Genomic DNA, 19,977 nt, shown 5'->3' on the forward strand with positions numbered 1-19,977 from the left:
TCCTGTTCATTGAGATTCCAGAGGAAACCTCTTTAGCCTTTTATCCTTGGTAAATTTTACATTATGTGAACCTATTAAAATTTACAATGGTATAAACAAATTCCCATAGCAGTATGTCCTTTGTTGAACTAAAAGACCTGACAAACCAATTAAGCATCTGGAACCTCAATACCAACAGAGTGACCAATTTGTCCTGGTACAAAAGGAGAACCATCTAGGGCCAGCTAATGACCTAGCAGCTAAGGCAGCTGGATCCCACATGCCTGACAAAGAGTCCTAGGCCCAATGCCTTCAACAACATGCTGGGTTTACATGCACATATTCCCAGAATTCCAGCATGAGAAATGGAGGAAAAGGGGTTAGTGCGTAACCAGATGCTATGGAGGTAATTGCTCTCTCACTCCACCACATCCCCTGCCCAGTTCCAGTAAACACATGTGCTCTCAGATAAATTTTTCAAAAAGGAACCATCTTGATGTTGGTGACAAATTTAAAAGACTTCAGACTCAAAAAGATACCAAAATTAAGAGGAAAAAAAAGTAAACAAAAATGATTACTAAGTAGCAAATAATATAGTATTTGTCATAAAGAAGCTTAATTCTCTGGTGAGCCTGAAATTACTTTATTAAAGTAATGTTATAGTATTTTTCAGTAAAGGAAAAATCAACATTTCAAGGGAAAAAAATCATAGAAATATAACAAGCAAAAAAGAGTTAGGGAAAAAAAAATCACTATAATTGTCAGAAATATGAATACTTGATCAGTGAGACTTGGCTGGACAAAGACCTGGGCTAAAAGAAAAGATTGGGTGTATATTAGTGTGTGTTTTGTTTTGCTCTGAATATTGTCCTGTTATACAGTAAATAAAAAAATATGAAATAAAGTTGAATTACAGGAATAATGCATTGGTAAGGAATAAGACCTCAGGGGCCAGCAAATGGCATAGTGGTTAAGGTGCTGGACTCCCACCTAGCTAACCACAGAGTCCCAGACTTGGCAGCCTCAAACTCAGACTGGACTTGTATGCCCAAAATTCCAGGTGATTTCTGTCTCTCTCCGGCAAACACATGTGCTTTATTGTAAAAATCACTCGGGGAGGTGGGGGGGATGTGACCTCTGTGCTCAGGACTGGAATTCCCACACAGCTTACTGTGTTCAAATCCCGGATCTGGTGGGTTAAAATCATGCGGGGCTCATGTACTTGCCTGCCTAAAATTCTAGAATGCAGGAAAAGGGACTGCAGTATGGCCATCCCCACCAGGAGCTAATTTCTCATTGTCTCTCTAGTGAGCCATATACCCTACGGTACATTTTCAAAAAAATGACAGGACCAGCAGATGACATAATGGTTACGTCACTGGACTCTGACGTAGCAGACCACGGTTTGAGTCCTAGACCCAGCAGTTTAAACTTGGGCCAGGCACGTGTGCATGCAAGAGGAGAATGGAGAAGGGATTGCAGTATGGCCATCCCCCCCAAGGGATGATTTCTTGCCTTCTGTCCATCTCTGTCTTTCTGGCAAGTATACACGCCCTATAGCAAAAACCTCTCAAGAAAAAAATAAATGACTTCTGAAGATAGTTTTCTAGAATTGAAATCATAATTCTACAATGTATGAGCTGTGCAGCTTCAGGTAAGTCACCATGGGTTAAACAGCTGTATCTACTTCATGTGCTTCTTGGGAAGATTAAATGTGTACAGTGTTTCTAACAGTACCTAGCACATTGTGAAGGGTAAACAAATGTTAGAAAAGAAAGCCTGAATAAGGACAGCTTGTCTATAATAGTAACTTAAAATATATATATACATATATATATACACATACATATATGTATACACACTAGTTTCTCTTAGTTAAATATGCTTCTGAGAATCCAGTTAGTTGTACATTGTACTAGCTAGAGCAGTTTATGAATACTGTAAGAACTAAATGCCTAGAGCTCTGACTACATAATTGAAAGAAGACACATACCAATTAAGATCCCTATGGTCATAAGCATCTAAGTTTTGGAAACTCAGGCTACGAAAATATCAACAAAGACATTTAGAACTTAGTTTCCTCATCTGTCAGTTGGGCTCAATACCTATTTTGAGGTTCTTGTTACAGTTAAATAAAGTACATTAGTTGCCCAATGATATACCTAGAACCTACAGGCACCCCAGAGATGGTTATCTGTCATTCACATTCTCAGCACAAAATCCCATTTTGACCTAAAAACTTTTCTTCCCCATCTTATGAAGCAATTGACCACTTACTGCTACAAACTACATTATTAAAAGTATAAATGCTTCCTCCATCTTGTAAATCCAAAGTCTTACACACATAAAGTGCTTGTCTATCATTTTATACTACAATAAAGGATACAGTGACCATGTACCTAATTCACATTTATCCCAATATTCTCATTACTTTCATTAACAAAAAGGTTAAGCTGAGGTAATGAGTAGGTTTCACGTTACATGCCAACTCTACCTGATTACTCTACCTGATGACTCCTAAAATGTAATGCTAAGAAGCAATTTGAGGTATACAGGCTCAGCGATAAAAAACACGAAGCCATTCACCAATGAATTCCAGAGTATAAGAAAGAGTATACATGCAAGCATAAAGGGGAGTACAAAGGACAGAGTGATACTGTGTTTGCATGTGTGCAGTGTGTCTGTGTGTGTGCACGTACACACACACACACACATGCATATTTTCCTTACCTGAAATATCTGCATTGTTTAGATGCTGTTAATAACACCGATTAAAGGTACATGTGTCGAGTATTGTTCTATACAGTTGACAATCATCTTTACTCCCTTAATCTTCACAGCAACCCTACACAGAAAGCTATTCATTTTATACACCTTCATTAATGTATAGTGAATGGAGTCAAAATTTGAACCTAAGAACTTTGGCTCCAAAGATATTTTTAACCAATATTTTACACCATCAAGAATGTAACACAACTTAAGTTGGTGAATATAGGTTTCATACTACCTAGGAACATAGAATTTATAGTGAGATCTCTGCGTTCAGCATCTTTCTGCCAGTCAGTTGTGAATTCTACCTCGGCATGTCTTCCATCAGTAACAACATCAATCCGCAGCGTAGTAATTTCAAAATTTTCTTCGTGAAGCTGCAATTAAATACATGTCTTTTAAAAATGTAGTTTTTACTATCAACAAATAGAAAACAAAATTTGTCTTTACTAAGGTATGGTACTAGAATAATTTATGTCATGTGTCTTTCTGGAAACAACCAGCATACATCTTGAAACAGAAAGGTACCTACCCACAATATTCAAAAACAGATCAAAGAATTTTAAAGTTGTTTAGAAAGTTTAATAAGAAAAAAGGAACAAGGGATAGATACCCTCCTTGAGGTTTTGCCATGCCATGATACCTCTCCCAGCCTAATTACCAGCCAGGATAAGATCATGTGCAAGCCCAGGAGTAGGCTTAGCATGTTCAGGGAGACCCAAGATTCAAACCCAAGGCTTCCGCATATGAGTCCAACACTGTGCAGCAGCACTCCACCACCTGCAGCTAGGCTAAGAATTTTTTTTCTAAATACCTATTAAATTATAACAGATGAGTTTCACATACACACCAACTCTGACAAGTGATGTGACAGAAGAGAGGAGCCCTTAAAAGTATATTCTGGTTCTTCAATTGCAAATCAGGAAACTCAGATATTTTTAATAGCTCCAGTTTGCAAAAAGAGTATTAATGTATGGAATATATACCTTTAAGCAAAGGACTGATAATGAACCCTACAACTCCTTTACTGGTACTCTCCAGTGAAGCTACAGTGCTACATGTATCTTGGGAACAAATGGTTACTTCCAACTAGGAAAGCTGAGTAGCTTCATCACACAGTAACATCTGAATTGACCTTTAAAAATTAGTATCTCAAGGCCAGCCCCTGGTGTGGTGACTCAGGGCAGCTGGATTCTACATGGCTGACTGTGCGGTTTTGAGTCCTAGACATAGTGGCCGTTTAGAGTCCTGGACATGGTGGCTTGAAAAACATGTGCACCCAAAAATCCTAGGACAATGGAAAAGAGACTGTGGCATGTCAACAGTCTCTAGGGTGTGATTTGTCACTTCTCCCCCTCTTTCTCTCTGATTAGTGCATTTGCCCTATATCAAAAAACTAAGAAAGGTGGGAACCAGCAGTTAGTATAATGGCTATGTTGCTGGACTCCCACGTAGTCGACCGCAGTTCGCGTCTCGGACCCAGTGGCTTAAAACTCATGCCGGGCGCGTGTGCATGCATGCCCAACATCCCGAGAGGAGAATGGAAGAGAAGGGACTGCGGCGTAACCATTCCCTCTGGGGGGTGATTTCTCGCTTTCTGTCTCTATGTCTGTCTCTGTCTGTCTGGCGAACGCACGCGCCCTATAGGGAAAACCTCTCCAAAAAAAAAAAAAAAACTAAAAAAGGTGTATCTGTGCATGCTGGTGGAGGAGAAGAGCATTTCCATCGAAAAGAAAAGGCACAGTGGAATCACACACAATCACACCCCCCAACATATATAATCCATCAGCATTTAGGGGTAGATAGTAAAATACTTCACATGTAAGCAGGAGTTTGGAGTCTCTTCATGAAGTACAAGCCACTAATAATCGCTAATAGTCCATTCTCGGGTTCCTCTCTATTTCCTACATACTTTTCTCTACATACAAGCTACGTATTCTCCTATATATAATTCCACAGACACAAGTGGAACACTGTATAATTTCAGATACAAGTGTATCTGACAGCCAAGTAAAAATCTAGGAAAGATTCAGACACCCTACCCCACCCCCAGAATGCTTCCATTACTCAAGCAGAAAACTAAAGATTAACTCTTAAAACGCTGAACCCAAAGTAATCAACTTGGTGAACCAAACACAGATCATCACAGGAAAAACGCATCACAATGAAAACAAGTCTCAGTAAAAGTCTACTTGACCCCTTATTCCACTTTGTTTGCAAATGCTAACAAGCCTATTTCCTAGCAAAATCTGAGAATTCCTCTCTGATTTCTCCTAATTAAAAGTCTTACTGATATTGACGCACTTATTGGGACCTCACAGCTAAATGGCCGACACTTCCCAGGCACAACTACAATGAAGCCCTCAAGTCATTCTGCTAACACTTACAACTTTGCCCAAATATGGAGAGAGGCCCCTATATCTAAGCAAAGCCCACAGGAAAGTCACTAAAAGGAAACAAAGACACCATCAAGAAAGCTATAGTGATAGTGTAAAGAGAAATAAGAGAACATACTGCATCTGAAACAAAAGGAGGAAGCCTTCCAAAGAAAAAAATCTAAGACTTCTTGAAAACTGAAGAGACTGCAATGCAAACAGAACAGTAAAGTTTGAAAATCAGATTTAGGCATTTTCTTTGGAAGTAAAGTAAAAGACATGGGGAAAGAAAACAAAAGATAAGACTAGATCAGTCCAAAATACAGATAATAGGATTCTCCAAAGGAGACCTTTAACAAAGTGGATGGATAAAAGAAACACATGAGGGCCTGTCGTAGGCAGGTAGCTAGTAATGAGTGGACAGCCCTAAGAAAACAGTGGAACACTTGTCACATCAATCACAACTTCTCATGAATTAACAACCAGACCCTCTATGAAAAGGCGTTCTTCCCACCCAGCTCCTGGCACCAGAAAGGTGAGGCAATTCTCATTTTTCTTCCTTGGTACCTGAGGAAGACACAAGGGATGACGGTAAATATAAAGTTTCCTCTATTCCTCATAAACACAAGAAGACCCAAACAGACATTTTGGTCAACATCCTGATTTCGCACTGAAGCAATAACCTAATTGGGTAGTTCATCCTAATTAGGATGCCCCTATCATCATGGCTCACACTGGGCATGCGCAGTTAGGTAACCAAATTGCTCAAATTCTTCACCTATGAGAGAAGAGCAAGTGCAGGATAAAGCCTGAGAATGCAAAAAAATAACACAGATAGTGTAATAGACCTCCACTGTTAAATATTCATTATCACCTCTGGTAATAAAAATAATACCTAACCAGTTTAAAATGCAGTTGCCACCTAGCAACCTGTCCACCCAAAAGCCTTTTGGGTGTACTTCTTTTTAAAATCTTTCTTTCCTTTTAAATTCTCTTTTCTACCTACTTTTATTGTGGTTCTGGCTTTATTTCGTGCCTAGGGACAGGGCTCTGATTTCAGTAATCTGGACCCAAAGGATCAAGAATTTTACACAGTGCAGCTCACCACTCCCCCACCCTATGACAGGCCTACTAAGTACCCTGCATAAGAAATGAAAAAATAAATCCAAACAAGGTACACTGCTTTAAACTTAAAACACCGGAGATAACAACAGAGAAATCTAAATGGGATCAAACTTCTCAGTGGCAGTACTGGGAGCTAGAAAACAAAACTTTCAAATTTCTAAGTGAAAAAATACTACCTTTGAATTTCATAGCCAAAAAAAATCTATCAATCCAGTGTGTAAGCAAAATAAAATTATTTTCAGACAGGTAAACGTTTTCAGGTTTTACACTATTAAAAGTGAGGGCATAAATAAACAGTGCCACATGGGATCCAAGAAACAGGAGGTACATAAAAGAAAAGAGAAGCCAAGAAAATTTCTAGAAAGCATATACTAACACAGGAAGACAGCATCAGGTGAGATATCTAAGAAAAACAGAGCCGGCTCTAGAGTACAGTGATTAAAGAAGCCAGATTCCACATGGCCCAGACCCCTGTGGCTTAAAAAACATGCCAGGCTCATGTGTGCAGGCACCCAGGATCTTGACAGAAGGGAAAGATGAAGGAAAAAGACAGTGCTGTGACCATGCCCCATGCAGGAGTGGGAGGAGTGATTCTTCCTCTCTCTGTTTTCTCTGGCAAACTCACATGCCCTCTGGCAATTAAAAAAATATTAAATAGGGCCAGGGAGCGGTATGGTGCTTAAGGTGGCTGCATCCCACAAGGCTAACTGCACAATTCATAAACCCACACCAGGTGCATGTGTGTCCAGAATCCTATGTTGAGGGAGAAATTGAGAAGGACTGTGGTATGGCCATTCCTCATTGTGGGGAAGGCGGTAATACTTTCTGTCTTTCTGGTGAGTACATGCACCCTCTAGTAAATTAAAAATAAACAAACATACAAATAGATCTCAAATAGATCTTTAAAAACCAAAGAGAGAGGGACCAGCAGATAGCATAATGGTTACATCACTGGATTCCCACGTAGTTGACCACAGTTCAAGTCCTAGACCCAGTGGCTTGGAACTCATACTGGGCACATGTGTGTGTGTGTCCAAAATCCTGAGAGGAAAATGCAGAAGGTGGGACCAGCAGTTAGCGTAATGGCTATGTTGCTGAACTCCCACATAGTCGACCGCGGTCCGAGTCCCGGACCCAGTGGCTTAAACTCATGCCGGGCCCGTGTGTGTGCATGCCCAAGATCCCGAGAGGAGAATGGAGGGGAGGAGAAGGGATTGCGACGTGGTCATCCCCCCTGGGGGGTGATTTCTCACTTTCTGTCTCTGTCTGTCTGTCTGGCGAGCGCACGTGCCCTATAGCAAAAACCTCTCCAAAAAAAAAAAATGCAGAAGGGATTGCAATGTAGCCATCATCCCTGGGGGGTGTTTCTCACTTTCTGTCTGTCTGTCTCTGTCTCTCTCAGGTAAGCACACCTGCCCTCTAGCAAAAATCTCTATTAAAAAATGAAGGAAAAAAACCTAAAACTCAAAGTATTTAAATCTCTACAGTTCTGACACTGTGTGGATCAATTAGTGGGACATGGAGAGCTGTGCAAAAGAAAAATGCTATTAACTGCAGGAAAAAAAAGTAACAGAAATGTAATCATAATGTACTTCATAGTCCATCTGTAAACAGTATCAAATTATAAATGTGAATCCCAATGATGATCTGACCAAAAATTAAGGAAAAGGATAATGATCTGTGCTTCCTGTTGAGAAGGGTTGTGGTAAGAAAGTTAGAATATCTCCTATAGGAAGTCAATATAACATACCTTAAAGCCGGGAAATTAAAAACGAACATAGAGATAACAGATATCATAAAAATTAGCTAAGAGTGATGGCAACAAGGACGACATGGGGTTTAAGGGGGGTAGAGAAGACTGATTATTAGGCTTTTTGTTGTTTGCTTTTGTTAAACTTAAAAAAAAAAATTTAATTACAAAAAAGGCACTGTAATCATCTAAGGGCCCAACTTTCACTCACCCTGGCAGTGATCGTTCCATGTTTTTCTCCTTTGTTGTTGATCATCCGAATCCCAGCTGCCTGAAACATGTCCTTCATCTGTGTAGGGGTAGCAGTGGTAGCAAAATCCACATCCTGAGGCTTCACTCCATTTAATAAATCCCTCACTGCTCCTCCTGCTATTCTTAATTCATGGTTCTCTTTGACAAATAATTCTGAGAGGACACAAAGATTTTCTTTTTTTACTTCAGTGTGTTTAAGAATCACTAAAGTACAAGGTTTTCAGTCTTTTAGGGATAAGGGATCTCATTCCATGCAGTCCTTTCATATAAAAAAATGAGAACACAGCCTACAGAAGTAAAATGACTTGCCTACACTGGAATGCCTCTAAGAACTGGAGGAAACAAGGAACTTGCCAAACTTTTTCTTTGCTGATTTTGAAGACAATTCAGAATTCCCTAATGCCTTAACATTAATTACATCATTAACATAAATCTGAATTAATACCAATGTGTAAACCCACTAATTGTGCTTTCTTTTTCCAGCCTATGTACACACTTTCTAAAATGGTCTAAGTGTAAAGTCGCATGCAGTTAAAACTCTTCTGATCACCACCTGGTGTCACTCCATGCCTGACAAGGAACCAAGGCCAGATCTCTGCAGACCTGGCCTTAACAGGGGCCCATAGTCCAAACTGCTACTGCAAGGGCACACTGATCCAGGGAGTAGTATACAGTGACACAAAGCAAGTACTGAGAGGTCTAACTCCCCAGAGATAGAACCAACAATAAATCATGAAATTTTTCATGTATGCTTCCCCCACTGTACCTAACTCCACTGAATATCAGTCATACATACAGTCTCCAAGAATAGTTTGATTGTCCTATAAAGGGATCCCCCCTTTCCTTGGAGGGCAGCCTAAAGCACCTCCCACTTCAAACACCTAGGCACTCTTTCTCTCAATAACCTTTCCTTTTTCTCTTGAAATGACTGCCTCCTGAGTCTTACTACAAACCATAACAGAAAGTATTTATTTCGCTTTCTGAACAGATGTTTCGCATGCAGTTAAAACTCTTCTGATCACCACCTGGTGTCACTCCATGCCTGACAAGGAACCAAGGCCAGATCTCTGCAGACCTGGCCTTAACAGGGGCCCATAGTCCAAACTGCTACTGCAAGGGCACACTGATCCAGGGAGTAGTATACAGTGACACAAAGCAAGTACTGAGAGGTCTAACTCCCCAGAGATAGAACCAACAATAAATCATGAAATTTTTCATGTATGCTTCCCCCACTGTACCTAACTCCACTGAATATCAGTCATACATACAGTCTCCAAGAATAGTTTGATTGTCCTATAAAGGGATCCCCCCTTTCCTTGGAGGGCAGCCTAAAGCACCTCCCACTTCAAACACCTAGGCACTCTTTCTCTCAATAACCTTTCCTTTTTCTCTTGAAATGACTGCCTCCTGAGTCTTACTACAAACCATAACAGAAAGTATTTATTTCGCTTTCTGAACAGATGTTGAAGCAGTATGCTCATGCATAAATCTATGAACTTTCAGACACTAGTCTATCTTACCACTCATGCTACAGCTAAGAATCCTCCAGAAACAATCTACATAAGATGTTTAAAATGAACTCATCTACGGACCAGCAGGTGGCATGGCAGTTGAAGCACTGAACTCCCATGTGGCCAAACAAGGTTCAAGTCCTGGACTTGGCGGCTTGTTCTCTCACTTTCCCTCTCTTTCTATCTGGTGAGTACATGTGCACTATACCAAATTAAGAAAATAACGATAAATAAAATTAAATAAGTAATTCTAAAGGAAAAATATAAACCTCTTTTCTAGGTAGCACATATGAAAACTATAACTACTAGACACATGTACAGCTGACTCCACTATGATACAAGGCTCAATCCACCACAACTGGGAACTGAAAACTGGGCCCAGCCAAAGTCATATGGCTAGATGCTGCTGCCTGGCAGGACAAGGCCACATGGGAGACCTAGGTTGGATTCCCAGCTCACATACATATATACATACATAAGCCAGCCAGCCAGCCAGGCCAGCACCTGTGGGCCTAGCTACTTGTAAAACTGAGGCAGGAGGATCATGACAGTAAGATCCTGTCTAATATACACACACATACACAACACTAAAAATATTAATATATAGATTTGAGAACTGCTACAGGAAGACTTAAACCACATATATCACAAGAGCCATCACACAGACTTCATGTTTTTGTGAACTTTGCTTTACCAAGGGCAACTAAGTCTTTAGAAATAACCACAATCAAATAAAAAGAAAATTCAACTTTCCACCTATTGACCATTACACTAAAAGATTCCATCTGGATACTTCTACCATAGCCTAGAAAGTGTCACTTTAGAATGTGCCATGCTCTCATGTGACAGTCTTCAAAGACAGGACCTGGACACCACCACTCCCTCTATTTTACCATACTATTCAGTCACTGGAAAAATCATGACGTGTTTTTCTATGCAAAAATGTATCGTGATTTTCCCAACAACCCAGTATCTAGGTTCTGACTTCCTTAAGGCTTCCTCCCTTGGGAAAGAGAAAATTCGGCTCTTAACATCAAGGGTAGTAAACCAATTATTATAGTCTAAAAAAAAAAAAAATCCAAAGCCATGTGTCCAAGAAAATGATGAATGATCCGAGATAAGTTACCAGGAGTTAAAGTAATCTTTTTTCTAAGAAGCCTCTTGCAATTAAGAGTGGGAAGACTGAGTGCTGGGAAGGGCCTATAAAAAGATAAAAGCTCAAATTCAAACTAAAATTGGAGCTTCTAGATCTGTGCTGTTCACACACAGAAGCAACTGGCCATTTGTGGATACTGAGCACCTGAAAGGTAGGGATTCTTAATTGAAATGTGTTATACACATTAAACACACAGAAACAAAGGTTTTGAAGATTTACAATAAAAAACTATTTTTACATAAATTTCATATTGAGATAATAGTATCTTAGATGTACTGAATAAAATGTACTGAAAATAATTACAATTTTCACCTATTTCTAGCTTTTCAATATGATCTGAAGTTTATATTTCACATGGATTCTCAGCTCACATACATACATAATTTATATTTCTATTTGACAGTTAAATATGTAGCATTTTTCACTGTCCAATTAAAGTCACAGAGAAGCATCAGCACATCCATACTTGCTTAAGTAAGACCTCTCCTTCAAGATCACCCAAACCAACCAATGAGTTCTGGACCTCTGATTTGTCCCTAAAAAGTCATCAGTAATTTCAAGAACGGGAAAGCAGTTTGGGGAATAAGATAACATAAGGAGTCATTCTAAAGAGATGGCTACTCCATCTTCTGTGCTTCAGAGTTAACCTACGGCCAGCCAGGCAAGTCTCGTGCCACAATGGTTAAGTGCTGTACATAGCAAGCCTGCGCTCACACAGTTCAAATCCCAGCCCTTGTGACTTGAAAACCATGCCAGGCACATATATGTACATGTCCCAAATCCTGAAGGGACGGAGAAATGGGGTGGGGGGAAGATTGTGCATGATCACACCCCATTAAAGGGTGTTTACTCTTTCTCTTAATTTGAGTGCACATGTCCTCTGGTGACTTAAAAAAAAAAAAAGGATTTATGGCGTTCTTATTAAAAATACACACTCCTTCCAGAGATTCCAGTTCAGGGCTGGCCCCATAGTGCCACATTTTAAGTGTTGTACATAGAAAGCCAAATACTACATGGCCAAATGCAGTTTGAATCCCAGCACAAGCAGCGTGAAAAAACAAAACAAAACAAAAAAAACACCCAGTACATGTGTGTCCACCCAAAATCCTCAATGGGGTGAAGAAATGAAGAAAAAGCATTGCAGCATGATCATGCTCCATGGGGGTGGGGGGATGGCCATGTGTTTTCTCCCTCTCTTCTAGCAAATTAAAAGAGACAGACAGAGACATTCCAACTCAGTAGGCTGGAGTTAGAACCTGAGTGTGTCTCTGACTGTCTCTGTCTCTCTCTCTCTATATATATATATATTTAAAGAAATATTCAACTTTATTTATTTATTTAAATGTGACCAAAGAGGGACAGAGTGACTGAGAGAAAGGGAAAGTGAGAAAGCAAGTCATCAAGTCTGGTACTCAAACCGTTGTCAGCCATGTGGGAGTCCAGTGCCCTTAACCACATCATCACCTGCCGGCCCCGCATCTATGTATTTTAAAAGTTCCCCAGGCAAATCTAACAGACAGCCAGCATTGAGGAGCACCATACAGCTTGTGTTCCAACATCCATACAGCTTAACCTATTTCTGAATATGCCACAAAAAGTCCCAAAGGCTTTGAAATGCAGCTGAGTGGCCGCTTCAGCAACATCTATAACTAGCATTAAGGACTTATACTGATCAATAGAAAGAGGCTACACTAGGCAGGCACTTTGTTAGCTTAAGTCATTTCCTGCTTTTCTCCACATAAGTTTTGCACGTACACAAATGGAGGTAACTATTATTTCTTTCAACTGCTCACAATTAGAAGGATCAATATTGTAATGTATGGAAAGTACTCAGCACGCCACACAGAAAAGCCATGATATGCTTTCTTCTAGTCAATTTTTGCATCTTCTAGTGACTTGGCTATAGTTTTGCACCATTAGTAAGCCTGCTTTTCATTAGCTTGATAACAATGTTAGCCAAGCAAATGTTGTCCTTCTGTTTCTCCATTTCTACAAGCTTCCAAAGCAAGAAAAGCCATCCTAATCTCTCACTAATTCATGGTTCTCTTTGACAAATAATTCTGTCACATTCTTCAATCCTTCTGTGAAGAGAGATTGGAATTCTGGAGATTGTAACTTCATTGTAAACAGATATTGCTTCAGAAGGCACAGCCTACTGCATCTACAGCTGAGTATGGGCCTATGCCAAGAATACAGGTACCTCAGCATCTGGAGAGAAGGTCAGGACCACACATCTACAAGGCAAACAGGCGTGCACGCCAATGAAGATTTAACCGTGAAGGAAAACAAAGGAACACAGTGCAATTTTATTAATAAACAGAGGAATACCAACTCCCGTTCGGACAAAGTGACAAGTTGAGGGAGTCACATAACTCGATGTATGTTTGTAGCTTCCTGATTTGGCACTCCCAAGCACTCACTACTATAGCCATACAACAGGTTTTCCTCTCAAGACTCTCTCTCGAGAGGCAGGCTTTAGATACAGCTAGGGGCAGGGGCAACCACCAACAGTAGTCCCAACCGGGAGACTCGCTGGAACACCTGGTCTCTAGAACACGTCAAGGCCGTAGGTGGATCTCATTCCACTTCCCCAACCGCACCTACAATGTACCGACTCAGGGGTATTTCCTGGGACTTGTTAAAAAAAAAAAAAAATTCATTTCCCCATGACGTAGCTTTACTATCCGCAGTGCCCTCATCCCTTTCCTCCCACCATACTCTGCCTTTCTCCATAATCAAACCCCGTTTGCCCCGTCAGGCGGGCCCTCCTGGGAAGCGACGGGAACTACAGAAGCACGCACCCCTGGGAAGCCGGCACTGGAGCAGCGCTTCCCGCCGGGGGGCGCGATCCCCCACTCCAGGCCAGAAGCTGAGGAGAGACCGGCTCCAACTCCTTCCACCTCCGCCTCAGTTCAGGGAAAGCCCGCAGGGAGGGCGCGATCCCTCCTCCACACACACCGAATGCTCGTTAAGGGCCTAGAGAGAAACACCCGGGCTGGCCGCCAAGACGCGAACGTCCGCGGTCACGACCTCCACGTGGTGTTCTTTCGCCAGCTGCGGAGACCTCTTGCCACATCCCGCTCCCACCAGCCCCAGGACCCAGGCTAACCGCAATAGCGTGAACCGCGCGGGGAAAGTAAATGGGAAGACGGCCGCCGCTCAGACAGCGCCGCGGGTTCCATCACCCTCAGAACCCCGCGCGCCCGCTTACCGTCCCCGTGCCGCCCCTGCCGCGCACTTCCGGGACTGTGAACGTGGTGGCGTCACCGACGCAGGTCGGTCGGTAACGAATAGAAAGTCGCGGTGGGACATGGGCGGAGCCTGGGAGCGCTTCCCCGCCCTCCCCTCCTCTTAGCTGACAAGCGCAGACAGAGGTTTCTGGAGCCTCGTAGGCTAGGGCGGCCCTAGAGTAGGGTACTCTCCGCCACGTGTTACAACTTACGCTGTTGGGCACTCCCACAACACCAACGTTTGTGTTGTTTAGGAAAAAAGGAACGTCCTTGTTACACTGACCAAGAAAAGAAGAGAAAAAAGGATAGCATTACAGATAAGAGTCTTTAAAAAGTTAACGGATAATATGTTAGGAAAAAAACATGCATGGGTTTCACTTATTGTTTTGGTACCAGAATAAAGTACTTTAATTCCATTTTCCCTGAATGTTCTGAAGTTCCATAAGGCAGACATTAGCAAGATAATAAGGCAGCATTACGAACAATTTTATGCCAATTAATTTCACCATATACGGCCAGCTCCTGACGAGCTGGCCATGAAAGCATTTGGATCCCTTGTTGCCAACTGTGCTGCTTGCCTGAGGACTCTGAAAAACACACAGGGCCACCATTTTGAGCCGGCTGTAACCGGTTTGAGCATGTCAAGACCATTCTGAACCATCCAGAAACAGCCTGAACCAGTTTAACCTAAGTTTAAGCTTGTTAAAACCGGTTTGAACTAGTGTGAACTGTCCAAAACTGGCTTGAACAAGTTTAATCTCGTTAAAACCAGTGTGAGCCAGTTTGAACCAGCCACAGACTTAAAAAAAAGTTTGAACCAGTTTGAACCAGACTGAACTGGTTTTGACTAGCTAGAACTGTCTTGAGCTGGTATGAACTGGCAAGAACCAGTTTAAACCTGTTTGAACCAGTATAAACTGACCAGAACCAGTTAGAACCAGCTAGAGCTGGCTTCAACCTGTTTGAGCAGGCCAGAACTGGCTTAAACCAGCTTGAACTGGCCCTAAACAGTTTCAACCAGTTTGAACTGACCACAAACAGTTTGAACCGGTTTATGCTAGTTAAAGCTGGTTTGAGCCAGTTCGAACTGACCATAGCCAGTTTAAGCCAGTCAGAACCAGACCAAACTGGGTTGAACCGGTTTGAACTGGTCCAAGCTGGTTGGAACAGGCCAGAACCAGATTAAACTGGTTTAAGCTAGTTAAAACTGGTTTGAGTCCATTTGAACTAGCCACAACCAGTTTAAGACAGTCGGAACCAGACTGAACAGGCTTAGACTGGTTTGAACAGGCCCAAACCGGTTTGACCTGGCCAGAACCAGTTTGAACTGGTTTAAAATAGTTAAAACCAGTTTGAGCCAGTTTGAACTGGCCACAACCAGTTTAAGCTAGTCAGAACCAGACTGAACTGGCTTAAACCACTTTGAACTAGCACAAACCAGTTTGAACTGGCCAGAACCATCCTGAACTGGTTAAAATTGGTTTGAACTGGCCAAAACCAGTTTGAAGCAGTTGGCCCAAACCAGTTTGAACTGGCGAGGACCAGTTTGAACTAGTTTAAGCTGGTTAAAACTGGTTTGTGCAAGTTTGAACTGGCCAGAACTACTTTTAACTGGCCACAACCAGTTTGAATTGGCCTGAATCAGTTTTGACCAGTTTAAACTGGCCACTACCAGTTTGAGCTAGCCAAAACCTGCTTGAATCAGTCAGAACTGGTTTTAACTGGCTTGAACCTTCCAGAACCGGTTTGAACCACTGAGTACTCCGCCTTTGTACTGCCCCACATAAAGGCCCTGTGCCTGCAGTGCTCAAAAATCCCCAAAGGGGGGAACCAGCAAATAGTGTAATGGCTATGTCACTGGACTCCCACATAGTCGACCGCGGTTCGCGTCCCAGACCCGGTGGCTTAAAACTCACACCAGGCACGTGTGCGTGTGTGCCCAAGATCCTGAGAGGAGAATGGAGGAGAAGGGATTGTGGTGTGACCATACCCCCTGGGGTGTGATTTCTCGCTTTCTGTCTGTCTCTGTCTGTCTGGCAAGCGCATGCGCCCTATAGTGAAAAACCTCTCCAAAAAAAAGAAAAATCTCCAAAGGGGGGGAAATTGAGAAGGGCTTGCCTATGACCATTCCCCATGGGGGAGAAGGTAATTATTTTCTCTCTCCTTTCCTCTCACTCTCTCCCTCTCTCTTTCTCCAGGGGGTACATGTAACCTCTGGCAAATTTTCTTGTAAAAAATTGACAGTGTGGCTGAGATGAACACATTCTATAGAAAAGATCACTTAGAACGGAAAGAGAGAGAAGCAGATGTGTAGAGTGATTGTGAATGTAACGCTGCTTTAAGGCAGCGTGATCCCAGGTGCACCTGTGTCAGTTTCCTATGGCAGCTGCAACAAATTACCACTAACTCAGCGGCTTAAGCCACACACATTTCTCATCTCACAGACCTAGAGGTCAGAAATCTAAAAAGGGTCCAGAGCACTGCCTTCCTTCTCGAGGCACCTGGAAGCAAACTGCTCCGTTGCCTGCTCCAGCTCCTAGAGGCTCCCTTTCTCCAGATTCAAAGGCAGCACATCTTTTCTCTTGGGTTCCTCCTGCTCCCCTTTATAAGGACCTCAGTGAGGACATCAGGTCCATCTGGATAATGGACCATCTTCCATCAAAAGAGCTTCAGTTTAATCCCATCTGCCATATAAGGGTATAGGTTCATGGGGTCTGGGATTAGGGTGTGGGCATTTCGGGGGGCTATTACACAGCCCAGTGTAACTTCCAAGGGTCTGTTTTAGTAACGCAGTAAATGGTGAGACACAGGAATACCAAGGAATGTCATGTTATAGAAAACTGGGCTTCCCTGCAGCCTAGCAGTAAAGGAGCCAGATCTCACATGGCCAACAGCAGTTTGAAACCCCAGCTCCATGAGCCCCACCCCTGGAGCCTTGAAAAACATGCAGAGCACATTTGCAATGTGCCCCAAATCCTGACAAGAAGAAGAAATGGTAGAAAATAAATTGTGGTGTGACCACATCCCATCAGGGGTCTCTCTCTCCTCTCTCTCTCTCTCTCTCTCTCTCTCTGCCTGGTGAGTGCACACATCCTCTGGCAATTAAAAAAGAAAAAAAAATGCTCATTGGTCACCTTAGGACATTAGCTGCAACAACCTTGATACTGAATACTATTTTCCCTCCTTTCTGGATTTCTGGCAGATGGTTTATTTCAAGTAAAAATGTGGCTGAACAAAGGCAGACCCGTTCAAAGGTAGGATGCTCTGTCTCTAATCAGAGCTTTCACCCTATGCATCAACACCACACTCCTCACTCCAGGATATTCCCTTCATCTTCAGCCCTCCTCAATACAAAGAAACTTCAAAAAGCTGGGAAAATGGAAATAGAACTAAAGTACAAGTCATGGCCCAGCCTGACAGTGCAGTCAGGGAAAACTCAACTGCAGTGCTGGAAGCCACAAGATGACCGCAGGTTCAGATCCATCTGTCAACTTGAAAACATACCAGGGTGCCAGCAGATGGGGTGATGGTTACATCGCTAGACTCCCACGTGGACAACCATGGTTCAAGTCCCAGACACGGTGGCTTGAAATTCAGGCCAGGCACATGTGGATGTGTGCCCCAAATAACAGAAGGAGAAAGGATTGTGGCACACAATCACCTTGGGGAGTGATTTCTCACTTCCCCTCTCGCCATCTCTGTCTCTGTCTCTCTCTCCAATGAAAACATGCTCCCTAAGGCAAAAACCTTTTTAAAAAAGAAACGATAACATTTCAGGTACTTGCATATGAGCCCAAGAGCCTGACAAGGTAGGGGGCCCTAGAACGGCAATCACATCAAGAATTCTGCCCTCATTCTATCTCAAGCGTGTGTCTGCACACATATGTATTTTCTATTAATAAAATAAATATACTTTAGTAAATAAAACATAAGTTTATCTTGGTGTATAAAAATGATATCTATGGATAGCTCTCATAAAAATACAAATTTTCCACGAACTTTTTGAAGACCCCACCCCATCCTTGTATTAGGTCACAGGGACAGTCAGACATATTTTTCTATGCAAAAATGCATCATGACTTTCCTGATGACCCAATATATCACCCTTCCCAGAAGCAAATGCATTTTAAAATAGGACAGAGAAAGGAGAATAATGGTTTTTATAAATATATGAATTAATAATGATAGCACTTTGAGTCTCTTAGGGAAGATATTTGAGGCAGTATCAGATAAGTCAGAATAAAAACATAATTATAGCATAATTTCAATATACTCCAATTTAGGAGGGTTGGTTTCTGTCTTCTTTTACCCTCCCCAGCTCTGCTTTTTCTTTGTAAGTGACACTGAGTAATTTGTGTAGAAGAAATGTTGTTTCAAGAATATGTTTTCTTTGAAAGAGCAAAAAACACCTGTTTGAGGAAAAAGTCATTCACTAGTTTTGTTCTCATAAAAGTTTAATAGAAGCCAACTAAAGTTTAAGCTCTCCCAGAGGACAAATAAAGATATTTCTCAGCAAATGTAGAATCTCAATTTTCATTGGTGCTAGGGGATTTTACACACAAATGCAATTTTATTTTACATTTAAAAGAGGTAAGTAAATAGACAAATCAATTTTAGCTGCTCTGAAATTTCATATCGGGTCATTAATTTTAAAAGATGGGACTTCAATAATAGTTAAAAGAACAGAGGCCCGAGGGTAAAGACAGAGGATAATCACCTTCAAAATTCGGAATTATCAGTAGCCTCAGATCAGAACCAAGAGGAGTCCACACTCAGCTTCTTGTCTTCTTTCCACTGTATTTTTCCTCAATGTTTAGGCTCCTATGGAATATTCTCTTTTGCAAAACCGGAAACCTCTTCATTTCCTTAAAGTACATTCCTACAGTATGAATACTGGGACAGATTCTGATAAAACCAAGGTAGATAAAATAAAGACCCATCCTCCAATCTACTTCTCATATTCAGATAGACCTGCATCTCACCATCTCTGTGCTGGAGACAGAGATAAAAATGTAATATTCAATATTCAATACAGTGTAAAAGCAGCAGTCGGATGCACACTCCAAGGCAAGACAGGAGAGGCAGAGACTTTCTCATAAGAGATGATGGGAAATAATCAGGTGTTTCACAAGAGGAATGTTCTCACCCAGCACTATCAAACTAGATATTCAGTCCAGGTTGAACACTGGTTACATAGTTGATTTTTAAATCATGACGACAGGCCCAGCCCTGTAGTACAGAGGTTAAGCACTGTGCATAGAATGCTGAGTCCCACATGACTGACCTCTGTTGGAGTCCTAGCTCTGGCAGCTTGAAAAACATGCTGGGGATGTGTGTGCATGCCCGGGATCCTGACAGGATAGAGAAACGAAGGGAAAAGGATTGAGGCGTGACCGCACCCTATTGTGTGAGTGCTTTCTCTCTCACCCTTTCTCCAGTGAGTGCACATGACCTCTGGCAATAAAAAATAAATACTTTTTTTTTTTGGGGGGGGGGGGAGAGGTTTTTGCTATAGGGCGTGTGTGCTCGCCAGACAGAGAGAGACAGAGAGACAGAAAGCAAGAAATCACCCCCAGGGGGGAATGGCCACTCCGCAATCCCTTCTCCTCCATTCTCCTCTCAGGATCTTGGGCACGCGCGCACACGCGCCTGGCGTGAGTTTAAGCCACTGGGTCCGGGACTCGAACCGTAGTCAACTACATGGGACGCCAACTGCTGTTCCCAATAAATACATTTAAAAATAAAATAATAGGGACCAGCAGATGGCATGATAGGTATGTCACTGAACTCCCACGTAGTTGATCACAGTTCAGAAGGTTCTGGAGGCTTC

The 19,977-nt window shown here is 42.1% G+C and overlaps 1 protein-coding gene across 1 annotated transcript in view; it reads right to left on the reverse strand.

Moving 5' to 3' along the window:
• Positions 1-14,018, reverse strand: part of TRNT1 (tRNA nucleotidyl transferase 1) — an 18,589-nt gene extending 4,571 nt beyond the window's left edge. Inside the window, exons 1-4 of the mRNA XM_027775451.1 lie at positions 13,719-14,018; positions 12,949-13,151; positions 8,210-8,386; positions 2,987-3,125 (exon numbers count right to left, since the gene is read on the reverse strand). Coding sequence (XP_027631252.1) covers positions 2,987-3,125; positions 8,210-8,386; positions 12,949-13,125 — 493 coding nt within the window. The 5' untranslated portion in view covers positions 13,126-13,151; positions 13,719-14,018. The remainder of the gene's footprint in view (positions 1-2,986; positions 3,126-8,209; positions 8,387-12,948; positions 13,152-13,718) is intronic.
• Between the last annotated feature and the right edge of the window lie 5,959 nt (positions 14,019-19,977).

Source organism: Tupaia chinensis, unplaced genomic scaffold (assembly GCF_000334495.1).
Source record: "Tupaia chinensis unplaced genomic scaffold, TupChi_1.0 Scaffold000565_1, whole genome shotgun sequence".
NCBI classification, from domain to species: domain Eukaryota; kingdom Metazoa; phylum Chordata; class Mammalia; order Scandentia; family Tupaiidae; genus Tupaia; species Tupaia belangeri.